Genomic DNA, 22,186 nt, shown 5'->3' with positions numbered 1-22,186 from the left:
AAGCTTTCTTGTTGCCATTGATAAAATGCATCACATTTGTAATTAAATATTGTACTTTTCTTTTATATCCTAGCAAGTCTTGTAATTGTAAGCCCCTGTAGCTCAGTTAAGAACTTTTATAATATTGCTGCTAGTCAATGTTCAATGATGTTTTTTAGATAAATACAAAATTATATAATCTATGGCTTTCAGGACATTGATTTATCTCCAGCATTCACTATATTCCTGTCTACACGTGACCCAACTGTGGAGTTTCCTCCTGACATATGTTCTCGTGTTACATTTGTCAATTTCACTGTGACAAGATCATCACTTCAGTCTCAATGCTTAAACCAAGTTCTTAAGGCAGAACGACCTGATATTGATGACAAGAGGTCCAACCTCCTCAAATTGCAGGGTGAGTGACTGTGAACACTAAATTTAGTGATGCATGCCTATATTTTTTGTCATTTCCTCTGTAAATCGTTTTTGGCTGAGGGATTGTGTAAGACTTTTTCCTCAGCATTTCATTAACTGATATTTGGTTTGATTCTTTAGCATGGAATGGGAATGGCATTGAAATGTACAGTAGGATACTTGGTTCACTAATTATTTTATTATTATCACACTGGCTGATTCCCACCAAGGCAGGGTGGCCCGAAAAAGAAAAACTTTCACCATCATTCACTCCATCACTGTCTTGCCAGAAGGGTGCTTTACACTACAGTTTTTAAACTGCAACGTTAACACCCCTCCTTCAGAGTGCAGGCACTGTACTTCCCATCTCCAGGACTCAAGTCCGGCCTGCCGGTTTCCCTGAACCCCTTCATAAATGTTACTTTGCTCACACTCCAATAGCACGTCAAGTATTAAAAACCATTTGTCTCCATTCACTCCTATCAAACATGCTCACGCATGCCTGCTGAAAGTCCAAGCCCTCGCACACAAAACCTCCTTTACCCCCTCTCTCCAACCTTTCCTAGGCCGACCCCTACCCCGCCTTCCTTCCACTACAGACTGATACACTCTTGAAGTCATTCTGTTTCGCTCCATTCTCTCTACATGTCCGAACCACCTCAACAACCCTTCCTCAGCCCTCTGGACAACAGTTTTGGTAATCCCGCACCTCCTCCTAACTTCCAAACTACGAATTCTCTGCATTATATTCACACCACACATTGCCCTCAGACATGACATCTCCACTGCCTCCAGCCTTCTCCTCGCTGCAACATTCATCACCCATGCTTCACACCCATATAAGAGCGTTGGTAAAACTATACTCTCATACATTCCCCTCTTTGCCTCCAAGGACAAAGTTCTTTGTCTCCACAGACTCCTAAGTGCACCACTCACCCTTTTCCCCTCATCAGTTCTATGATTCACCTCATCTTTCATAGACCCATCCGCTGACATGTCCACTCCCAAATATCTGAATACATTCACCTCCTCCATACTCTCTCCCTCCAATCTGATATTCAATCTTTCATCACCTAATCTTTTTGTTATCCTCATAACCTTACTCTTTCCTGTATTCACCTTTAATTTTCTTCTTTTGCAAACCCTACCAAATTCATCCACCAATCTCTGCAACTTCTCTTCAGAATCTCCCAAGAGCACAGTGTCATCAGCAAAGAGCAGCTGTGACAACTCCCACTTTGTGTGTGATTCTTTATCTTTTAACTCCACGCCTCTTGCCAAGACCCTCGCATTTACTTCTCTTACAACCCCATCTATAAATATATTAAACAACCACTGTGACATCACGCATCCTTGTCTAAGGCCTACTTTTACTGGGAAATAATTTCCCTCTTTCCTACATACTCTAACTTGAGCCTCACTATCCTCGTAAAAACTCTTCACTGCTTTCAGTAACCTACCTCCTACACCATACACTTGCAACATCTGCCACATTGCCCCCCTATCCACCCTGTCATGCACCTTTTCCAAATCCATAAATGCCACAAAGACCTCTTTAGCCTTATCTAAATACTGTTCACTTATATGTTTCACTGTAAACACCTGGTCCACACACCCCCTACCTTTCCTAAAGCCTCCTTGTTCATCTGCTATCCTATTCTCCGTCTTACTCTTAATTCTTTCAATAATAACTCTACCATACACTTTACCAGGTATACTCAACAGACTTATCCCCCTATAATTTTTGCACTCTTTTATCCCCTTTGCCTTTATACAAAGGAACTTTGCATGCTCTCTGCCAATCCCTAGGTACCTTACCCTCTTCCATACATTTATTAAATAATTGCACCAACCACTCCAAAACTATATCCCCACCTGCTTTTAACATTTCTATCTTTATCCCATCAATCCTGGCTGCCTTACCCCCTTTCATTTTACCTACTGCCTCACGAACTTCCCCCCACACTCACAACTTGCTCTTCCTCACTCCTACAAGATGTTATTCCTCCTTGTCCTATACACGAAATCACAGCTTCCCTATCTTCATCAACATTTAACAATTCCTCAAAATATTCCCTCCATCTTCCCAATACCTCTAACTCTCCATTTAATAACTCTCCTCTCCTATTTTTAACTGACAAATCCATTTGTTCTCTAGGCTTTCTTAACTTGTTAATCTCACTCCAAAACTTTTTCTTATTTTCAACAAAATTTGTTGATAACATCTCACCCACTCTCTCATTTGCTCTCTTTTTACATTGCTTCACCACTATCTTAACCTCTCTCTTTTTCTCCATATACTCTTCCCTCCTTGCATCACTTCTACTTTGTAAAAACTTCTCATATGCTAACTTTTTCTCCCTTACTACTCTCTTTACATCATCATTCCACCAATCGCTCCTCTTCCCTCCCGCACCCACTTTCCTGTAACCACAAACTTCTGCTGAACACTCTAACACTACATTTTTAAACCTACCCCATACCTCTTCGACCCCATTGCCTATGCTCTCATTAGCCCATCTATCCTCCAATAGCTGTTTATTCTTACCCTAACTGCCTCCTCTTTTAGTTTATAAGCCTTCACCTCTCTCTTCCCTGATGCTTCTATTCTCCTTGTATCCCATCTACATTTTACTCTCAGTGTAGCTACAACTAGAAAGTGATCTGATATATCTGTGGCCCCTCTATAAACATGTACATCCTGAAGTCTACTCAACAGTCTTTTATCTACCAATACATAATCCAACAAACTACTGTCATTTCGCCCTACATCATATCTTGTATACTTATTTATCCTCTTTCTTAAAATATGTATTACCTATAACTAAACCCCTTTCTATACAAAGTTCAATCAAAGGGCTCCCGTTATCATTTACACCTGGCACCCGAAAACTTACCTACCACACCTTCTCTAAAAGTTTCTCCTACTTTAGCATTCAGGTCCCCTACCACAATTACTCACACTTGGTTCAAAGGCTCCTATACATTCACTTAACATCTCCCAAAATCTCTCTCTCTCCTCTGCATTCCTCTCTTCTCCAGGTGCATACACGCTTATTATGACCCACTTCTCGCATCCAACCTTTACTTTAATCCACATAATTCTTGAATTTACACATTCATATTCTCTTTTCTCCTTCCATAACTGATCATTCAACATTACTGCTACCCCTTCCTTTGCTCTAACTCTCTCAGATACTCCAGATTTAATCCCATTTATTTCCTGCCACTGAAACTTCCCTACCCCCTTCAGCTTTGTTTTGCTTAGGGCCAGGACATCCAACTTCTTTTCATTCATAACATCAGCAATCATCTGTTTCTTGTCATCCGCACTACATCCACGCACATTTAAGCATCCCAGTTTTATAAAGTTTTTCTTCATCTCTTTTTTAGTAAATGTCTACAGGAGAAGGGGTTACTAGCCCATTGCTCCCGGCATTTTAGTCTCCTCATACGACACGCACGGCTTACGGAGGAAAGATTCTTTTCCACTTCCCCATGGACAATAGAAGAAATAAAGAAGAACAAGAGCTATTTAGAAAAAGGAGAAAAACCTAGATGTGTGTGTGTGTGTGTGTGTGTGTGTGTGTGTATATATATATATATATATATATATATATATATATATATATATATATATATATATATATATATACATGTATATATATAGGTATATATATATACATGTATATATATATATATATATATATATTGTAGGTAGTAGGTTGGTAGACAGCAACCACCCAGGGAGGTACTACCGTCCTGCCAAGTGAGTGTAAAACGAAGCCTGTGATTGTTTTACATGATGGTAGGATTGCTGATGTCTTTTGTCTGTCTCATAAATATGCAAGATTACAGGCATGTCTTGCTACTTCTACTTACACTTAGGTCACACTACACATACATGTACACATTTATTTATACACACTCATCTGAGTTTTCTTTGATTTTATCTTAATAGTTCTTGGTCTTATTAATTTTCCTTTTATATCCATGGGGAAGTGGAATAAGAATCTTTCCTCCGTAAGCCATGCGTGTTGTAAAAGTCAACTAAAATGCCGGGAACAATGGGCTAGTAACCCCTTTTCCTGTAAAGATTACTAAAAAGAATAAGAAGAAGAAAATTGTCAAAGTGGGAAGTCTGAATGTGCGTGGATGTTGTGCAGATGATAAGAAAGAGATGATTGTGGATGTTATGAATGAGAAGAAGCTGGATGTCCTGGCTTTAAGTGAAACAAAGCTGAAGGGGGTGGGAGAGTTTCAGTGGAGAGGAATAAATGGGATTAGGTCAGGGGTTTCAAATAGAGTTAGAGCTAAAGAAGGAGTAGCAATAATGTTGAAGGATAAGCTATGGCAGGAAAAGAGGGACTATAAATCTATTAATTCAAGGATTATGTGGAGTAAAATAAAGATTGGATGTGAAAAGTGGGTTATAATAAGCGTGTATGCACCTGGAGAAGAGAGAAGTGTAGAGGAGAGAGAGAGATTTTGGGAAATGTTGAGTGAATGCTTGGGGAGTTTTGAATCAAGTGTGAGAGTAATGGTGGTTGGGGATTTTAATGCTAAAGTGGGTAAAAATGTTATGGAGGGAGTAGTAGGTAAATTTGGGGTGCCAGGGGTAAATGTAAATGGGGAGCCTTTAATTGAGCTATGTGTAGAAAGAAATTTGGTAATAAGTAATACATATTTTATGAAAAAGAGGATAAATAAATATACAAGGTATGATGTAGCACGTAATGAAAGTAGTTTATTAGATTATGTATTGGTGGATAAAAGGTTGATGGGTAGGCTCCAGGATGTACATGTTTATAGAGGGGCAACTGATATATCGGATCATTATTTAGTTGTAGCTACAGTTAGAGTAAGAGGTAGATGGGAAAAGAGGAAGGTGGCAACAACAAGTAAGAGGGAAGTGAAAGTGTATAAACTAAGGGAGGAGGAAGTTCGGGTGAGATATAAGCGACTATTGGCAGAAAGGTGGGCTAGTGCAAAGATGAGTAGTGGGGGGGTTGAAGAGGGTTGGAATAGTTTTTAAAAATGCAGTATTAGAATGTGGGGCAGAAGTTTGTGGTTATAGGAGGGTGGGGGCAGGAGGAAAGAGGAGTGATTGGTGGAATGATGAAGTAAAGGGTGTGATAAAAGAGAAAAAGGTAGCTTATGAGAGGTTTTTACAAAGCAGAAGTGTTATAAGAAGAGCAGAGTATATGGAGAGTAAAAGAAAGGTAAAGAGAGTGGTGAGAGAGTGCAAAAGGAGAGCAGATGATAGAGTGGGAGAGGCACTGTCAAGAAATTTTAATGAAAATAAGAAAAAATTTTGGAGTGAGTTAAACAAGTTAAGAAAGCCTAGGGAAAATATGGATTTGTCAGTTAAAAACAGAGTAGGGGAGTTAGTAGATGGGGAGATGGAGGTATTGGGTAGATGGCGAGAATATTTTGAGGAACTTTTAAATGTTAAGGAAGAAACAGAGGCAGTAATTTCATGCACTGGTCAGGGAGGTATACCATCTTTTAGGAGTGAAGAAGAGCAGAATGTAAGTGTGGGGGAGGTACGTGAGGCATTACGTAAAATGAAAGGGGGTAAAGCAGCTGGAACTGATGGGATCATGACAGAAATGTTAAAAGCAGGGGGGGATATAGTGTTGGAGTGGTTGGTACTTTTGTTTAATAAATGTATGAAAGAGGGGAAGGTACCTAGGGATTGGCAGAGAGCATGTATAGTCCCTTTATATAAAGGGAAAGGGGACAAAAGAGACTGTAAAAATTATAGAGGAATAAGCTTACTGAGTATACCAGGAAAAGTGTACGGTAGGGTTATAATTGAAAGAATTAGAGGTAAGACAGAATGTAGGATTGCGGATGAGCAAGGAGGTTTTAGAGTGGGTAGGGGATGTGTAGATCAGGTGTTTACATTGAAGCATATATGTGAACAGTATTTAGATAAAGATAGGGAAGTTTTTATTGCATTTATGGATTTAGAAAAGGCATATGATAGAGTGGATAGAGGAGCAATGTGGCAGATGTTGCAAGTATATGGAATAGGTGGTAAGTTATTAAATGCTGTAAAGAGTTTTTATGAGGATAGTGAGGCTCAGGTTAGGGTGTGTAGAAGAGAGGGAGACTACTTCCCGGTAAAAGTAGGTCTTAGACAGGGATGTGTAATGTCACCATGGTTGTTTAATATATTTATAGATGGGGTTGTAAAGGAAGTAAATGCTAGGGTGTTTGGGAGAGGGGTGGGATTAAATTATGGGGAATCAAATTCAAAATGGGAATTGACACAGTTACTTTTTGCTGATGATACTGTGCTTATGGGAGATTCTAAAGAAAAATTGCAAAGGTTAGTGGATGAGTTTGGGAATGTGTGTAAAGGTAGAAAGTTGAAAGTGAACATAGAAAAGAGTAAGGTGATGAGGGTGTCAAATGATTTAGATAAAGAAAAATTGGATATCAAATTGGGGAGGAGGAGTATGGAAGAAGTGAATGTTTTCAGATACTTGGGAGTTGACGTGTCGGCGGATGGATTTATGAAGGATGAGGTTAATCATAGAATTGATGAGGGAAAAACGGCGAGTGGTGCGTTGAGGTATATGTGGAGTCAAAAAACGTTATCTATGGAGGCAAAGAAGGGAATGTATGAAAGTATAGTAGTACCAACACTCTTATATGGGTGTGAAGCTTGGGTGGTAAATGCAGCAGCGAGGAGACGGTTGGAGGCAGCGGAGATGTCCTGTTTAAGGGCAATGTGTGGTGTAAATATTATGCAGAAAATTCGGAGTGTGGAAATTAGGAGAAGGTGTGGAGTTAATAAAAGTATTAGTCAGAGGGCAGAAGAGGGGTTGTTGAGGTGGTTTGGTCATTTAGAGAGAATGGATCACAGTAGAATGACATGGAAAGCATATAAATCTAGAGGGGAAGGAAGGCGGGGTAGGGGTCGTCCTCGAAAGGGTTGGAGAGAGGGGGTAAAGGAGGTTTTGTGGGTAAGGGGCTTGGACTTCCAGCAAGCGTGCGTGAGCGTGTTAGATAGGAGTGAATGGAGACGAATGGTACTTGGGACCTGACGATCTGTTGGAGTGTGAGCAGGGTAATATTTAGTGAAGGGATTCAGGGAAAGTAGGTAGTAGGTTGGTAGACAGCAACCACCCAGGGAGGTACTACCGTCCTGCCAAGTGAGTGTAAAACGAAGCCTGTGATTGTTTTACATGATGGTAGGATTGCTGATGTCTTTTGTCTGTCTCATAAATATGCAAGATTACAGGCATGTCTTGCTACTTCTACTTACACTTAGGTCACACTACACATACATGTACACATTTATTTATACACACTCATCTGAGTTTTCTTTGATTTTATCTTAATAGTTCTTGGTCTTATTAATTTTCCTTTTATATCCATGGGGAAGTGGAATAAGAATCTTTCCTCCGTAAGCCATGCGTGTTGTAAAAGTCAACTAAAATGCCGGGAACAATGGGCTAGTAACCCCTTTTCCTGTAAAGATTACTAAAAAGAATAAGAAGAAGAAAATTGTCAAAGTGGGAAGTCTGAATGTGCGTGGATGTTGTGCAGATGATAAGAAAGAGATGATTGTGGATGTTATGAATGAGAAGAAGCTGGATGTCCTGGCTTTAAGTGAAACAAAGCTGAAGGGGGTGGGAGAGTTTCAGTGGAGAGGAATAAATGGGATTAGGTCAGGGGTTTCAAATAGAGTTAGAGCTAAAGAAGGAGTAGCAATAATGTTGAAGGATAAGCTATGGCAGGAAAAGAGGGACTATAAATGTATTAATTCAAGGATTATGTGGAGTAAAATAAAGATTGGATGTGAAAAGTGGGTTATAATAAGCGTGTATGCACCTGGAGAAGAGAGAAGTGTAGAGGAGAGAGAGAGATTTTGGGAAATGTTGAGTGAATGCGTGGGGAGTTTTGAATCAAGTGTGAGAGTAATGGTGGTTGGGGATTTTAATGCTAAAGTGGGTAAAAATGTTATGGAGGGAGTAGTAGGTAAATTTGGGGTGCCAGGGGTAAATGTAAATGGGGAGCCTTTAATTGAGCTATGTGTAGAAAGAAATTTGGTAATAAGTAATACATATTTTATGAAAAAGAGGATAAATAAATATACAAGGTATGATGTAGCACGTAATGAAAGTAGTTTATTAGATTATGTATTGGTGGATAAAAGGTTGATGGGTAGGCTCCAGGATGTACATGTTTATAGAGGGGCAACTGATATATCGGATCATTATTTAGTTGTAGCTACAGTTAGAGTAAGAGGTAGATGGGAAAAGAGGAAGGTGGCAACAACAAGTAAGAGGGAAGTGAAAGTGTATAAACTAAGGGAGGAGGAAGTTCGGGTGAGATATAAGCGACTATTGGCAGAAAGGTGGGCTAGTGCAAAGATGAGTAGTGGGGGGGTTGAAGAGGGTTGGAATAGTTTTAAAAATGCAGTATTAGAATGTGGGGCAGAAGTTTGTGGTTATAGGAGGGTGGGGGCAGGAGGAAAGAGGAGTGATTGGTGGAATGATGAAGTAAAGGGTGTGATAAAAGAGAAAAAGGTAGCTTATGAGAGGTTTTTACAAAGCAGAAGTGTTATAAGAAGAGCAGAGTATATGGAGAGTAAAAGAAAGGTAAAGAGAGTGGTGAGAGAGTGCAAAAGGAGAGCAGATGATAGAGTGGGAGAGGCACTGTCAAGAAATTTTAATGAAAATAAGAAAAAATTTTGGAGTGAGTTAAACAAGTTAAGAAAGCCTAGGGAAAATATGGATTTGTCAGTTAAAACCTCTTCAAGGGGGGCTCCTTGGCGTGGTGAAGAGGCTCTTGGTCTGAGGAATTAGCCCTGTCGGTCTTCTTCCTCAGACCGAACCTAATTACCCCCCATTCTCCCCTCCCCTATCCCATCCTCCCCTTTTTCCATTCCTCCTCCTCCTCACCCCTCCCTTTTGCCCTTCCTCTTTTTAGCCTTCGTGATTTCTCCCACAGGCGCGCTAGTTCCTAGGTAGGGGAAAGGACACCGGGGTCCATCCCATTCCGTTGAGGTTTCTTGGCGGTGGCGTAGTTTGCCGTGGAATCTGGATTGCCTAGGGATGTCCCGATCCCTCTCCGGTATCCCGGAGTAGCTTTGGGTGTCTTTTGGGCGACGGGTGTATCTCTGGAAGCCACCTTTCGGATTCCGGGGGTGGTGGCTGAAGGAGGTATGCTTTGTGGCGGATATCCGGCCGCCCTCTCTTTTGTCCACCGAGGTAGCTCGGCAGATGTGAGGTTGCTATCCCAGATTGCTGGTTTACTGGCATGAAGGGTAGGGTATGGCACGGGTTCCATGCTGCATCTGCGCTACTAGCGGTGTCGAGTCCTCTTGGGCGCGGAGGGAGATTTCTGGCCCTTTCATTCCTCCTAGGAACTATCCCTCCCCGGTCCCCCCTTTTTTTTCTTTTTTTTATTTTTATTTTCTTTTCTTCTTTCTTTTTTTTTCTTAAAAACAAAAAGAAAGAAGTAACCTAACCATGGCAGCCCTAGTCCATGAACCTGGTACCCCCGGGCCCCTTCTTGATACCGCACCCCGTTCTGACCCCGCCTCATCTTTGGACCACTCTTCAGACATTCCTCATGCCTCTGTACCTATTGCCGGTGCTGTTTCCTCACCCGCTTCAGGTACTGAGGCCTCGACTGACTCCTTCGATTTATCAGACCTTCGCTCTCCTCTGACTATGCTTCCGGCCTCTCCCTCTACGGTGCGGCAATTTTCAAATCGCCGACCCGTTCCACGTCGGACCAACTCTGGTCCCACGCCTAAACGTCAACGACAATTACCTGCTGATGATACTTCTCCACCTTCACCTTCTCGTTCTTCTCAGAAACGATCGACACGTCCTTCACTACCTTTCCACGCTCAGTTTCAGACTGAACAGTGGACTAAATTCTTCACTTTACGACCAACTTCCTCTACTGCCTATCTTTCTGACCATAGTATTGGCAAGGCACTCCTACGCCATGTTGGTAAAGATATTTCTTTTCATGCTCTTAAGAGCGGTACGCGCATCATTACCGTACAGAATGCTACCCAGGCTCGTGAGCTCTCTCGTCTTTCCCATATAGATACTGTTCCTGTCACCCTTGAAAAACATCATTCCCTCAATTCTTGTAGTGGTACCGTTATTCTGCCCCATACCATAGTTCAACAAAATTTCCAGACATGTGGCACCGACATTCTAGAACAGCTGGAACTCCAAGATCTCCCAATCCTCAAGGTAGACACTTACGTTCTTCCTGCCCGTGGGCGGAGACGATACCCTAGCAATGTGGCTCGTTTAACTTTTGACAGCCGAGAACTCCCATCCTCCGTTTATATAGCAGGACATCGGTTACAAGTTCGAAAGGTGATCCCTACACCACAACAGTGTAGAAATTGCTGGCGATTTGGCCATCCAGCGAAATATTGCAGATCTATCGCCGAATGCCCAGTCTGTGGTGCCGATGACCATTCTAATACGTCTTGCAATCGATCTCCCTCTTGCCTTAACTGTCATGAGGCTCACCCTTCGTACTCTCGCCGTTGTCAGGTCTATTTAAACGAGCGGGAAATCCGTTACCTCAAAGAGACAGAAGGTCTCCCTTATGCCATGGCAGTTTCTCATCTCCGCCTCCAAGGGAGACTCCCACGTGTTTCTTATTCCCGTGTTTCAAAACGTCCCCCCACTTCTGGTATCCCATCTTCTACACCCACCTCTGTGGTTACCTCTCCCATAATCACTCCTGTATCTAATCCTTTTGCTGTCCTCGGCTCAGACGTCCCTACTTCAACGCCTCAGTCTAATCTCGCTTCTTCGAGTTCTCTCTTACAAGCCTCAGTATCGACGAGACCTCGTACGACACCTCTTCCCAATCGTCCCTCTACTTCTCAAAAGTCAAAAAAAGGTCCGGTAACACCTCCTACCCATCTTCCACCTCCTCATTTTACCCTCCCTGTCTCTGTCCCTAGTTCTTCCCCTCTCACTGGCTCAGTTACAAGTGCAGAGGTTCACCCTCCTCCTCGTAATGTACCTTCCTCCCCTGTTCCCTCCCAAGTTTCTTCCTCTTCTGCCACCTCCCAGGTTCCTGTCTCTTCTGTCCCCTGCCACGCTTCTCCAGTTCCCTCCACCCTTTCGCCCCCCCCTACCTTGGTACAGTCCAATACAGTTCCAATCTTTACTCATCCTCCCCCTACCATTCCCAATATTGTCTCCCATACGACATCTCTGAATTCCGAAACACTTGAAGCAATCTCTGAATATATTGCAGAGACCAAACCGTCAATGGACACTGATCCACCTTCCGCTCTTTCTCTCTCCTCTGCTCCATCTGCGCAACTCCTTTCTTCACAGCGCACCGTTCCTTCGCTGCTTGAACATTTTCCACTGCCTCCGCATGTGGACTTTTCTAACCCTTCTAGTCCGTAGGAACCCTTACCTGCGGATTTCAAGTATCTTTATCATTGCCAATCATGGCCTTTTTACAGTGGAATATACGCGGCCTCAGGGGTAATCGGGGTGAGCTTCAGATGTTACTCTCCCAGTTTGCCCCTGTTGGTGTTTGCTTACAGGAACCAAAATTACACTCTGCTGTTATTTCTCACATCTCAGGCTATAATTTATTGTATTCTTCAGATCCTTTTCCTGATGGGACCTTTAATGAAAGTGCCCTTCTTCTCCGCACTGATATTCCGTACCATCAGCTATTTATTCATACTTCGCTGCATTACACAGCAGCCCGTATCCACTTACATAGGTGGTATACGCTCTGTTCTTTATATCTCTCTCCTTCTCGGGCATTATCTATTCCGGATTTTGCCTTCCTTGTTTCGTCATTACCGCCACCGATTCTGTTACTTGGTGATTTTAATGCCCACCATTTCCTCTGGGGAGGGTCTCACTGTGATTCCCGTGGAATTCAGTTAGAGGCTTTTCTTGCCACCCACCCCCTCCATGTTTTAAATACAGGTACTCACACCCATTTTGATCCTCGGACTCATACTCTCTCTTGCATCGATCTCTCAGTTTGCTCTTCCTCCGCCGCATTAGACTTTACTTGGTCTGTTCTCCCGGACTTACATGACAGTGATCATTTCCCAATCATTCTTTCTTCCCCTTCATATTCGCCACCTCTTCGCACCCCACGCTGGCAATTTAATCGGGCAAATTGGAACCTTTACTCACACCTGACTGTTTTTAAAGAGGTTCCTTCTTCGTCCTCCATCGATGAGCTTTTACACCTCTTCTCGTCCTCCGTTTTCACCGCAGCTTCTCATTCTATACCCCAAACTTCGGGCAGGCATTCTCAGAAATGCGTGCCTTGGTGGTCTCCTGCTTGTGCTCGTGCAGTACGTTTGAAACGCGCTGCATGGGGCAGGTACCGGTACAATAGAACCACAGAGCGACTCCTTGATTTTAAACAGAAGCGTGCGATCGCTCGCCGTGTCATCCGTGACGCTAAACGCACTTGCTGGCGAGATTATGTCTCCACCATCACCTCTGCTTCCTCTATGAGTGCAGTCTGGAAAAAAGTACGAAAACTGAGTGGTAAATATTCTCCTGACCCGGCTCCTGTTCTGCGAGTTGCCGGTGTTGATATAGCAAACCCACTAGATGTTGCCAATGAAATTGGCAATCATCTGGTCCGTATTTCTCAGGGACTCCATCTATGCCCCTCATTTCTTTCCTCAAAGTCTGCCAGAGAGTTAGCACCCTTGGACTTTTCTTCTCTCAGAGAAGAACAGTATAATGTGCCTTTTACACTTCAAGAACTGGAGGCAACACTCTCAGCTTGTCGATCATCGGCAGCTGGGCCCGACGACATTCATATTCGTATGCTACAACATTTACATCAGTCAGCCCTTGCAGTCTTATTACGCCTTTACAATCTTATTTGGTCACAAGGAGTTCTTCCACAGCTGTGGAAATCCGCCATTGTTCTCCCTTTCCGCAAACCAGGCACTACGGGACATGAAACCTCCCACTATCGTCCCATTGCTCTTACCAGTGCAGTTTGCAAAGTAATGGAACGTCTAGTAAATAGACGTTTAGTGTGGTATTTAGAGACACACAACAGTCTCTCCACTCGTCAATATGGCTTTCGTAAGGGACGTTCTACCATAGACCCCTTACTGCGCTTGGATACATATGTTCGTAATGCCTTTGCGAATAACCACTCAGTTATTGCCATATTTTTTGACCTTGAGAAGGCATATGACACAACTTGGAGGTATAATATTTTAGCCCAAGTCCACTCCTTAGGCCTTCGAGGCAATCTACCATCCTTCCTTAAGAACTTTTTAACTGACAGGCATTTCCGTGTTCGGGTTAATAATGTGCTCTCCCCGGACTTTGTCCAAGCTGAAGGTGTCCCCCAGGGATGTGTTCTGAGCACAACACTTTTTCTCCTTGCTATTAATGATTTGGCCTCTAGTCTTCCATCAAATATTTGGTCATCACTCTATGTTGATGACTTCGCTATTGCCTGTGCAGGCGCTGACTGTCACCTCCTTACAGTTTCTCTCCAGCATGCAGTCGACCGTGTTTCCAATTGGGCCACCACACATGGGTTTAAATTTTCCAGCACTAAAACCCACCAAATCACTTTCACTAGACGCTCTGTCATCTCTGATCATCCTTTGTACCTCTATGGCTCACGTATCCCTGAACGTGATACAGTCAAGTTTCTGGGCCTCCTCTTTGATCGTAGGTTATCCTGGAAACCTCACATTACCTCTCTGAAGGCAACTTGTCACAGCCGGCTGAACCTTCTTAAAACCCTTGCTCATCTTTCGTGGGGAGCTGATCGTCGAACCCTCCTTCACCTACATTCCACCCTTATTTTATCGAAACTTGATTATGGTGACCAGATCTATTCAGCGGCATCTCCTGCTACTCTCTCTAGCCTTAACCCCATTCATCACCAAGGATTACGTTTATGCCTTGGTGCTTTTCGCTCTTCCCCTGTCGAAAGCCTCTATGCAGAAGCGAACGTTCCATCCTTGTCCGATCGCCGTGATGCCCATTGCCTGCGCTACTATGTACGCTCTCATGATCTCCGCAATCCTTCCATTTATAGAATGGTCACTGATATTAGTAGACATTCTTTATTTGTTCGCCGCCCCTGCTTACTCCGTCCCTTCTCTCTTCGCCTTCATTCGCTCTTGTCTTCTCTTCAACTACCACCTTTCTATGTACATGTAGCATCTCACTTTTCCCTACCCCCCTGGGAAGTTCCAGCTGTTCGAGTCTGTTCTTTCTCCCTCCCTTGCTCGAAAGCCCAACTGTCTACGGTCGCTTCCCGCTCTCTTTTTCTTGACCACTTTCACTCTCATTCTCATGCCATTGCTGTGTACACAGATGGCTCTAAGTCTTCTGACGGCGTAGGATTCGCAGCAGTGTTTCCGGACAGCGTCGTACAAGGGCATTTACTATCTTCAGCTAGTATTTTTACTGCTGAATTATATGCCATCCTTACAGCACTTATCCGTATTGCATCTATGCCTGTGTCATCATTTGTGGTTGTCTCAGACTCCCTTAGTGCTTTACAGGCTATACAAAAATTTGATACACCTCACCCCTTAGTCCTCCGTATCCAACTTTGGCTACGCCGCATCTTTACTAAGCATAAAGATATTGTTTTTTGTTGGGTCCCTGGTCATGTTGACGTACAGGGCAATGAACAGGCAGACACTGCTGCGCGGTCAGCAGTACATGACCTACCAGTTTCTTATAGAGGTATTCCATGTACGGACTATTTTGCTGTAATATCTTCCCACCTTCACACCCGTTGGCAACAACGTTGGTCTACTATGCTCGGCAACAAACTTCAGTCTATTAAACCGAGTATAGGTTACTGGCCGTCTTCTTATCACCAGTGTCGAGGTTGGGAGACTACTCTCTCCCGTCTTCGCATTGGCCATACTCGTCTTACTCATGGATATCTCATGGAGAGGCGTCTTGCTCCTCTCTGTGAGAATTGCCAAGCTCCATTATCAGTCAGCCACATTCTGTTGGACTGCCCACTTTATCAACGAGCACGCAGAATTTACCTCTGTCGTCGTCTTCGCCCCGCTGCTCTCTCTTTACCTTCCCTTCTCGCTGATGGACCCACCTTTCATCCGGACTCTCTTATTGACTTTTTGACAACGACTGACTTACTTCACAAATTCTGATACTTTCAGCCCTTTCTACTTGTATCTCTTGCTACCCTCTACCCCCGTACTATCCCCTGCCCCGCTGTTTTCTGTAACCTGCTGATCATCCCCCCTCCCTCCTGCCATCCAATTCCCTTGCTTCCTTCCCTACCCTGCAGCGCTGTATAGCCCTTGTGGCTTAGCGCTTCTTTTTGATTATAATAATAATAATAATGTCAGTTAAAAACAGAGTAGGGGAGTTAGTAGATGGGGAGATGGAGGTATTGGGTAGATGGCGAGAATATTTTGAGGAACTTTTAAATGTTAAGGAAGAAACAGAGGCAGTAATTTCATGCACTGGTCAGGGAGGTATACCATCTTTTAGGAGTGAAGAAGAGCAGAATGTAAGTGTGGGGGAGGTACGTGAGGCATTACGTAAAATGAAAGGGGGTAAAGCAGCTGGAACTGATGGGATCATGACAGAAATGTTAAAAGCAGGGGGGGATATAGTGTTGGAGTGGTTGGTACTTTTGTTTAATAAATGTATGAAAGAGGGGAAGGTACCTAGGGATTGGCAGAGAGCATGTATAGTCCCTTTATATAAAGGGAAAGGGGACAAAAGAGACTGTAAAAATTATAGAGGAATAAGCTTACTGAGTATACCAGGAAAAGTGTACGGTAGGGTTATAATTGAAAGAATTAGAGGTAAGACAGAATGTAGGATTGCGGATGAGCAAGGAGGTTTTAGAGTGGGTAGGGGATGTGTAGATCAGGTGTTTACATTGAAGCATATATGTGAACAGTATTTAGATAAAGATAGGGAAGTTTTTATTGCATTTATGGATTTAGAAAAGGCATATGATAGAGTGGATAGAGGAGCAATGTGGCAGATGTTGCAAGTATATGGAATAGGTGGTAAGTTATTAAATGCTGTAAAGAGTTTTTATGAGGATAGTGAGGCTCAGGTTAGGGTGTGTAGAAGAGAGGGAGACTACTTCCCGGTAAAAGTAGGTCTTAGACAGGGATGTGTAATGTCACCATGGTTGTTTAATATATTTATAGATGGGGTTGTAAAGGAAGTAAATGCTAGGGTGTTTGGGAGAGGGGTGGGATTAAATTATGGGGAATCAAATTCAAAATGGGAATTGACACAGTTACTTTTTGCTGATGATACTGTGCTTATGGGAGATTCTAAAGAAAAATTGCAAAGGTTAGTGGATGAGTTTGGGAATGTGTGTAAAGGTAGAAAGTTGAAAGTGAACATAGAAAAGAGTAAGGTGATGAGGGTGTCAAATGATTTAGATAAAGAAAAATTGGATATCAAATTGGGGAGGAGGAGTATGGAAGAAGTGAATGTTTTCAGATACTTGGGAGTTGACGTATCGGCGGATGGATTTATGAAGGATGAGGTTAATCATAGAATTGATGAGGGAAAAAAGGCGAGTGGTGCGTTGAGGTATATGTGGAGTCAAAAAACGTTATCTATGGAGGCAAAGAAGGGAATGTATGAAAGTATAGTAGTACCAACACTCTTATATGGGTGTGAAGCTTGGGTGGTAAATGCAGCAGCGAGGAGACGGTTGGAGGCAGCGGAGATGTCCTGTTTAAGGGCAATGTGTGGTGTAAATATTATGCAGAAAATTCGGAGTGTGGAAATTAGGAGAAGGTGTGGAGTTAATAAAAGTATTAGTCAGAGGGCAGAAGAGGGGTTGTTGAGGTGGTTTGGTCATTTAGAGAGAATGGATCACAGTAGAATGACATGGAAAGCATATAAATCTATAGGGGAAGGAAGGCGGGGTAGGGGTCGTCCTCGAAAGGGTTGGAGAGAGGGGGTAAAGGAGGTTTTGTGGGTAAGGGGCTTGGACTTCCAGCAAGCGTGCGTGAGCGTGTTAGATAGGAGTGAATGGAGACGAATGGTACTTGGGACCTGACGATCTGTTGGAGTGTGAGCAGGGTAATATTTAGTGAAGGGATTCAGGGAAACCGGTTATTTTCATATAGTCGGACTTGAGTCCTGGAAATGGGAAGTACAATGCCTGCACTTTAAAGGAGGGGTTTGGGATATTGGCAGTTTGGAGGGATATGTTGTGTATCTTTATATGTTTATGCTTCTAGACTGTTGTATTCTGAGCACCTCTGCAAAAACAGTGATAATGTGCGAGTGTGGTGAAAGTGTTGAATGATGATGAAAGTATTTTCTTTTTGGGGATTTTCTTTCTTTTTTGGGTCACCCTGCCTCGGTGGGAGACGGCCGACTTGTTGAAAAAAAAAAAAAAAAAAAAAAAAAATTCAGGGAAACCGGTTATTTTCATATAGTCGGACTTGAGTCCTGGAAATGGGAAGTACAATGCCTGCACTTTAAAGGAGGGGTTTGGGATATTGGCAGTTTGGAGGGATATGTTGTGTATCTTTATATGTTTATGCTTCTAGACTGTTGTATTCTGAGCACCTCTGCAAAAACAGTGATAATGTGTGAGTGTGGTGAAAGTGTTGAATGATGATGAAAGTATTTTCTTTCTGGGGATTTTCTTTCTATTTTGGGTCACCCTGCCTCGGTGGGAGACGGCCGACTTGTTGAAAAAAAAATATATATATATATATATAATGTGTGTGTGTGTGTGTGTGTGTGTGTGTGTGTGTGTGTGTGCGTGCGTGTCTGTGAAGTGTGACCAAAGTGTAAGTAGGAGTAGCAAGATATCCCTGTTATCTAGCGTGTTTATGAGACAGAAAAAGAAACCAGCAATCCTACCATCATGCAAAACAGTTACAGGTTTGTTTCACAGTCATCTGGCAGGACGGTAGTACTTCCCTGGGTGGTTGCTGTCTACCAACCTACTACCTACACTAATTATGGTCTATTAGTTAACGAAAGTTAAACGTACAGATACAGTGGTGCCTCGAATATCGGTCGAAATTTGTTCCAGAAGGCTGTTCAAGTGCCGTTACCAAACAAATTTGTTTTCATAAGGAATAATGTAAATTAGGTTAGTCTGTTTCAGACCCCTCAAAGAATACTTACAAAGGCACTTACAAAAATACACTTGCATAATTGTATGAGTTGGGAGCCGTTTGACATTCGACATTCGACATACCACATACCACAGTATTAATGATACTTGGCACGAAGTATTTTGTTTTTATTTTTAACACTGGCAGTCTCCCACCAAGGTAGGGTGGCCCAGAAAAGAAAAAAAAAAACTTTGACCATCATTCAAACTCGCTGTCTTGCCAGAGGTGTGTGGTTACTATAGTTCAGATGCCCCTCCAAACTGCAAATATCCCCACCCCTCCTCCAGGGTACAAGCACTGTACTTTCCACCTCCAGAACTCAAGTCTGGCTAACTAGTTTCCCTGAATCTCTTTATAGATGTTACCTTACAATATTCAAGTCCCAAAAACTATTTGCTTCCATTCATTCCTATTTTTAGCACATGCACACATGCGCGCTGGATGTCCAAGTTGCTGCTTTTTTCCTCTTCCTCCAACCTTTCTTATGGTGGCCCCTACCCTGTATTCCCTCTTAACCCTTGAACTGTCCAAACTTAGATCTACGTCCACGTGCGTAGCGCTCCAGACATAGATCTACGTCTGATTTTACATGCTTATGTAAAAAAAAATATGTAGATCTACTATCGGAGCACTACGCACATGGACATAGATCTGCGTTTGTGTAATGTCACCATGGTTGTTTAATGTATTTATAGATGGGGTTGTAAAAGAAGTAAATGCTAGGGTATTTGGGAGAGGGGTGGGATTAATTTATGGGGAATCAAATACAAAATGGGAGTTGACAGTTACTTTTTTGCTAATGATACTCTGCTTATGGGAGATTCTAAAGAAAAGTAGCAAAGGTTATTGGACAAGTTTGGGGGGGTGTGTAAAGGTAGAAAATTGAAAGTGAACATAGATAAGAGTAAGGTGATGAAGGTATCAAATGATTTAGATAAAGAAAAATTGGATATCGCATTGGAGAGAGAGAGTATATAGGAAGTAAATGTTCTCAAAAATTTGGGAGTGGACTTGTCAGCAGATGGGTTTATGAAGGATGAGGTTCAACGTAGAATTGATGAAGGAAAAAAGGTGAGTGGTGCGTTGAGGTATTTGTGGAGACAAAAAAAAAAAATTATACATGGAGGCAAAGAAGGGAACTCTCTTATATGGGTGTGAAGCTTGGGTTGCAAAGGCTACAGCGAGGAGGCAGCTGGAAGCAGTGGAGATGTCCTGTCTCAGTGCAATGTGTGGTGTAAATATTATGCAGAGAATTCGGAGTGTGGAAATTAGGAGGAGGTGTGGAGTTACTGAAAGTATTAGAGGGCTGAAGAGGGGTTGTTAAGGTGGTTTGTTCACTTAGAATGGATCAAAGTAGAATGACATGGAGAGCGTATAAATCTGTAGGGTAAGGAAGACGGAGTAGGGGTCGTCCTCGAAAAGGTCGGAGGGAGGAGGTAAAGGAAGCTTTGTGGGCTAGGGGCTTGGACTTCCAGCAAACATGTGTGTGTGTTAGATAGGAGTGAATGGAGACAATGGGTTTCTGGGACCTGACGAGCTGTTGGAGTGTGAGCCGGGTAATATTTAGTGAAAGGATTCAGGGAGTTATTTTTGTGTAGCTGGACTTGAGTACTGGAAATGGGAAGTACAATGCCTGCACTTTAAAGGAGGGGTTTGGGATATTGGCAGTTTGGAGGAGTATGTTATATATCTTTATATATATTTGTAAACTGTTGTATCTGGGTGTGTTGAGAGGGTTCGTGGAGATGTGATGGCTGTAAGTAAACACACTTGTTCGATGGTAACACTTATATTAGCAGTGTGAAGAGGAGGAGCCCATCCTGCCGTGTTGCCTGTTCTTAGACCTAAGCGTGAAGTGAGGAGGAGGCTGGGAGCCCAGCGCTCACATGCGGCATCACGTGACGTCACACAAGCTAGTCACTGAGCCTAGTAAGGGGTCAACTATGTAAAACATATTGATGGTACTATGATACTCAGATAACACACACATACAGGGGATCAGCAACTATGCTGACAGCTCGGTCATGTTACATATGTCGTCTCGCCATACAATACTGTGCTATAGGCTGAACAGGCAGGTGGCTCTGGGCTGATTCTGTACAATAGCAAAGACATGTATAACTTAGAACTAATGGATGGGATCGTAATGGGTGTTAACGGAATTGGGTGTTAACGGAATGCATTACGAATTATAAGAACAAATCATAGTATAATAAAAGATGGACTTGATTGATCGATCTGTATTCATGCACTCTACGGATTCTGAGGAAGAATGTATATTTACAAAGATGAAAGTATTTAACAGCAAAGACAGACCAGGCGCGCTCAGGTCATACTGCTAAATCTCGGAATTTGGAGGGAATGTGAACACAAAAAAAAAAAAAATTTGAAAACTGATCAGCTAGTAACAAAACACACAGTTGACAACTTCATTCAACTTGATCATCTAATTATACAGGCTATGTACATTTAAACCCAACTCTGCGAGGGTAAGATTTACATATGCAGATTGGTTATCATCTTTGGGAGGATTGAATTCTTTTGCAATGGCTAACACATGCCTTGACTGAGGGAGATCTGAACAAGTATCTACAAAAGATACTTGGGGGTTTCTCATTACTTGCAGTGTACACAAAGAATAATGACATTTAGGTTGATCATCTGACTGAGTGTTAGAGGTAGAGGGTACAGAGTCAGGAGGATTGTCAGCATCTGTCACATTAGTCTGGGTAGAATTATCATCCTCAACATCGCATACTAACTTCATATGATCTAAATGCGATTCTTTATACTGACCAGTACTAATTTCTCTAACCTTTTACTTATTGCCATTGATATGTTCAACTACTCGATAGGGACCAACAAACTTTTGATCGAGCTTAGGCATTGTGGATGTTTTGTTGAAGTAAGTCAGCATTACTCTTGAACCCACTTTAATTTTGGTTGGCTTAGCATGGCTATTAGTTACTCTTGTAAATTCTGCTGTTGACTTGCGAAGTGTCTCATGGAATCTTCTAAAAACACTTTGAGCTAGCTGGTACGAGTTGCTATGAAATCATCAGAGTTGTAATTGGGTTTCGTTGCAGAATATAACAACTCATAAGGCAAACGCTTGTCTACACCATACAGTGCATAATGTGGAGTGGATGACTCTCCCCGGTAGAAAAAAGTAACACTATAACATGCAATATGAGCAAGGGAGAACGGATACTATCTCTCACTGAAAGCACAGGGGAAAAGAAATGAACACAGTCGACAATACGGGTATTCATTCTGAGTCGCACACAGTGACACTAGGTATCAGCTATGAAGAGACTGCTCTTATAAATGTTAACAGCATGTGAAGGTTACTCGAGAAACAACCTTTTACATTGCAAGAATTACTGTCACCGAGGATAGTATCACCATCTGGAACACAAGGAACAACAACAACACTCAAGTGAGTACACTAGCCACAGAAACGTCTTTCTGCAACGGCTCGTGACATCAGCAAGAGATGGCATAACTCATTACAAGTAATGTTCTTCACAAAGCGTCCCCTGGAAGGAACGACTACTTGAACAAGTCGCCATCGCAGAGATAGTGGTCTCAGCACCCAGGGTTGTCTAAGGTTCCTCTGAATCCCAAGGTAACTGTACACTATCCTGCATG

The 22,186-nt window shown here is 42.6% G+C and overlaps 1 protein-coding gene across 6 annotated transcripts in view; it reads left to right on the top strand.

Moving 5' to 3' along the window:
* The window catches only part of Dhc64C (dynein heavy chain, cytoplasmic), a 177,622-nt gene that overhangs the window by 115,437 nt on the left and 39,999 nt on the right, over positions 1–22,186 (top strand). For all 6 annotated transcript variants that reach the window (XM_053776935.2, XM_053776939.2, XM_053776938.2 and 3 more), the window contains one exon: positions 193–397. In XM_053776935.2, the coding sequence (XP_053632910.1) occupies positions 193–397 (205 nt within the window). The remainder of the gene's footprint in view (positions 1–192; positions 398–22,186) is intronic.

The sequence above is a fragment of the Cherax quadricarinatus genome, chromosome 16, assembly GCF_038502225.1.
Source record: "Cherax quadricarinatus isolate ZL_2023a chromosome 16, ASM3850222v1, whole genome shotgun sequence".
NCBI lineage: Eukaryota > Metazoa > Arthropoda > Malacostraca > Decapoda > Parastacidae > Cherax > Cherax quadricarinatus.
The sequence above is the reverse complement of the archived record's forward strand: the minus strand, read 5'-3'. Positions and strand labels throughout refer to the sequence as shown.